At 34.8% G+C, this 1,221-nt stretch overlaps 1 protein-coding gene across 1 annotated transcript in view; it reads left to right on the forward strand.

Annotated features, from left to right (window-relative positions):
- TSSC1 (tumor suppressing subtransferable candidate 1) overlaps positions 1-1,020 on the forward strand; it is an 88,548-nt gene extending 87,528 nt beyond the window's left edge. The window contains exon 10 of the mRNA XM_009275627.1: positions 442-1,020. Within this exon, the coding sequence (XP_009273902.1) occupies positions 442-616 (175 nt within the window). The 3' untranslated portion in view covers positions 617-1,020. The remainder of the gene's footprint in view (positions 1-441) is intronic.
- Positions 1,021-1,221: the final 201 nt, after the last annotated feature.

The following is a 1,221-nucleotide window of genomic DNA, read 5'->3' on the forward strand; positions in this document are numbered from 1 at the left end:
CGGGTGCTGAGCAATTGTACTGTGCATCACTTGCTTTGTGTATTATTATTATTATCATATTATTATTATTATCATTTTATTTCAATTATTAAACTGTTTTTATCTCAACCCATGAGTTTTTCTCACTTGTGCTCTTCCAATTCTCTCCCCCATCCCACCGGGTGGGGGGAGTGAGCGAGGAGCGGCTGCGTGCTCAGTTGCCGACTGAGATTGAACCACGACAGGAGTCTTTAACATTGACTTGACTCTGATGTGTTATCTAAAACACAGATACATGCAGATATCTGGTATAAAATATTTCCTACTACTGCATTCTTGTACTTTAAATGGGAGGTTGCGTATCTAGATATTAGTGATACTTAATGTTGCCTTTTAAATCAAGTGTGTTCACAGATCCTTACTATTTTCTTTTTTTTTTTGTCTTTTTTTCTTCAATTTTAGGATTAAAGAGCCCCTTCAGGACAGTGTAATAGCTACCTATGAAGAACATGAAGATAGTGTATACGCAGTTGAATGGTCCTCAGCAGACCCGTGGCTATTTGCCTCTTTAAGTTATGATGGGAGACTTGTTATTAACAGGGTTCCCAGAGCTCTTAAATATCACATACTGTTATAATTTGTTTGGATTATGGTGGGGTTGTTATCTTGATGTACACAATTGGTAGGTATTGTTTAGGGTTTTTTCAGGATCTATTTTTATTAAGTATAAATGTAAAAATTTTGTTAAGAATATCTGTACTAATGTAGACACTTAATTTGTCTTTTGTATTTGCCTTGGAAAAGTATGATGCATTTTCTAAAGGCTGTGCTAGTTAGATTTTTTTTTTTTCTTTTTTTGAGGGGCTAATCACTTTGTGAATTATAAAGTTTCTGGAGATATTGGGTACTTCCCATACTATTGCTTTATTACTTCAGCTTTATGCAAATATGGTGGATTACAGAGGTGGTGTTATGCTGATATAAAACTGGGACGGTGTAGGGTGCATGTAGCAGAAGCGATCTACTCATTTACAAGAATAATGTTTTATCTCGTTTACAAGAATAATGTTTCTACTCATTTACAAGAATAATGTTTTATCTTTCTGATATAAGCAGCCTTCTGCTCTTAGCTAGGGCCACATTCTGCTAACTATTCTGGTCATTCTTCGATGTTTATAGATACAGCTTGGAATGGTCTTAAAAGGCTTTCTTAATTCAGTCTAATATTTTAAACAGTTTTTC

The sequence above is a fragment of the Aptenodytes forsteri genome, unplaced genomic scaffold (genome assembly GCF_000699145.1).
Source record: "Aptenodytes forsteri isolate BGI_AS27 unplaced genomic scaffold, ASM69914v1 Scaffold94, whole genome shotgun sequence".
Taxonomy (NCBI): Eukaryota; Metazoa; Chordata; class Aves; order Sphenisciformes; family Spheniscidae; genus Aptenodytes; species Aptenodytes forsteri.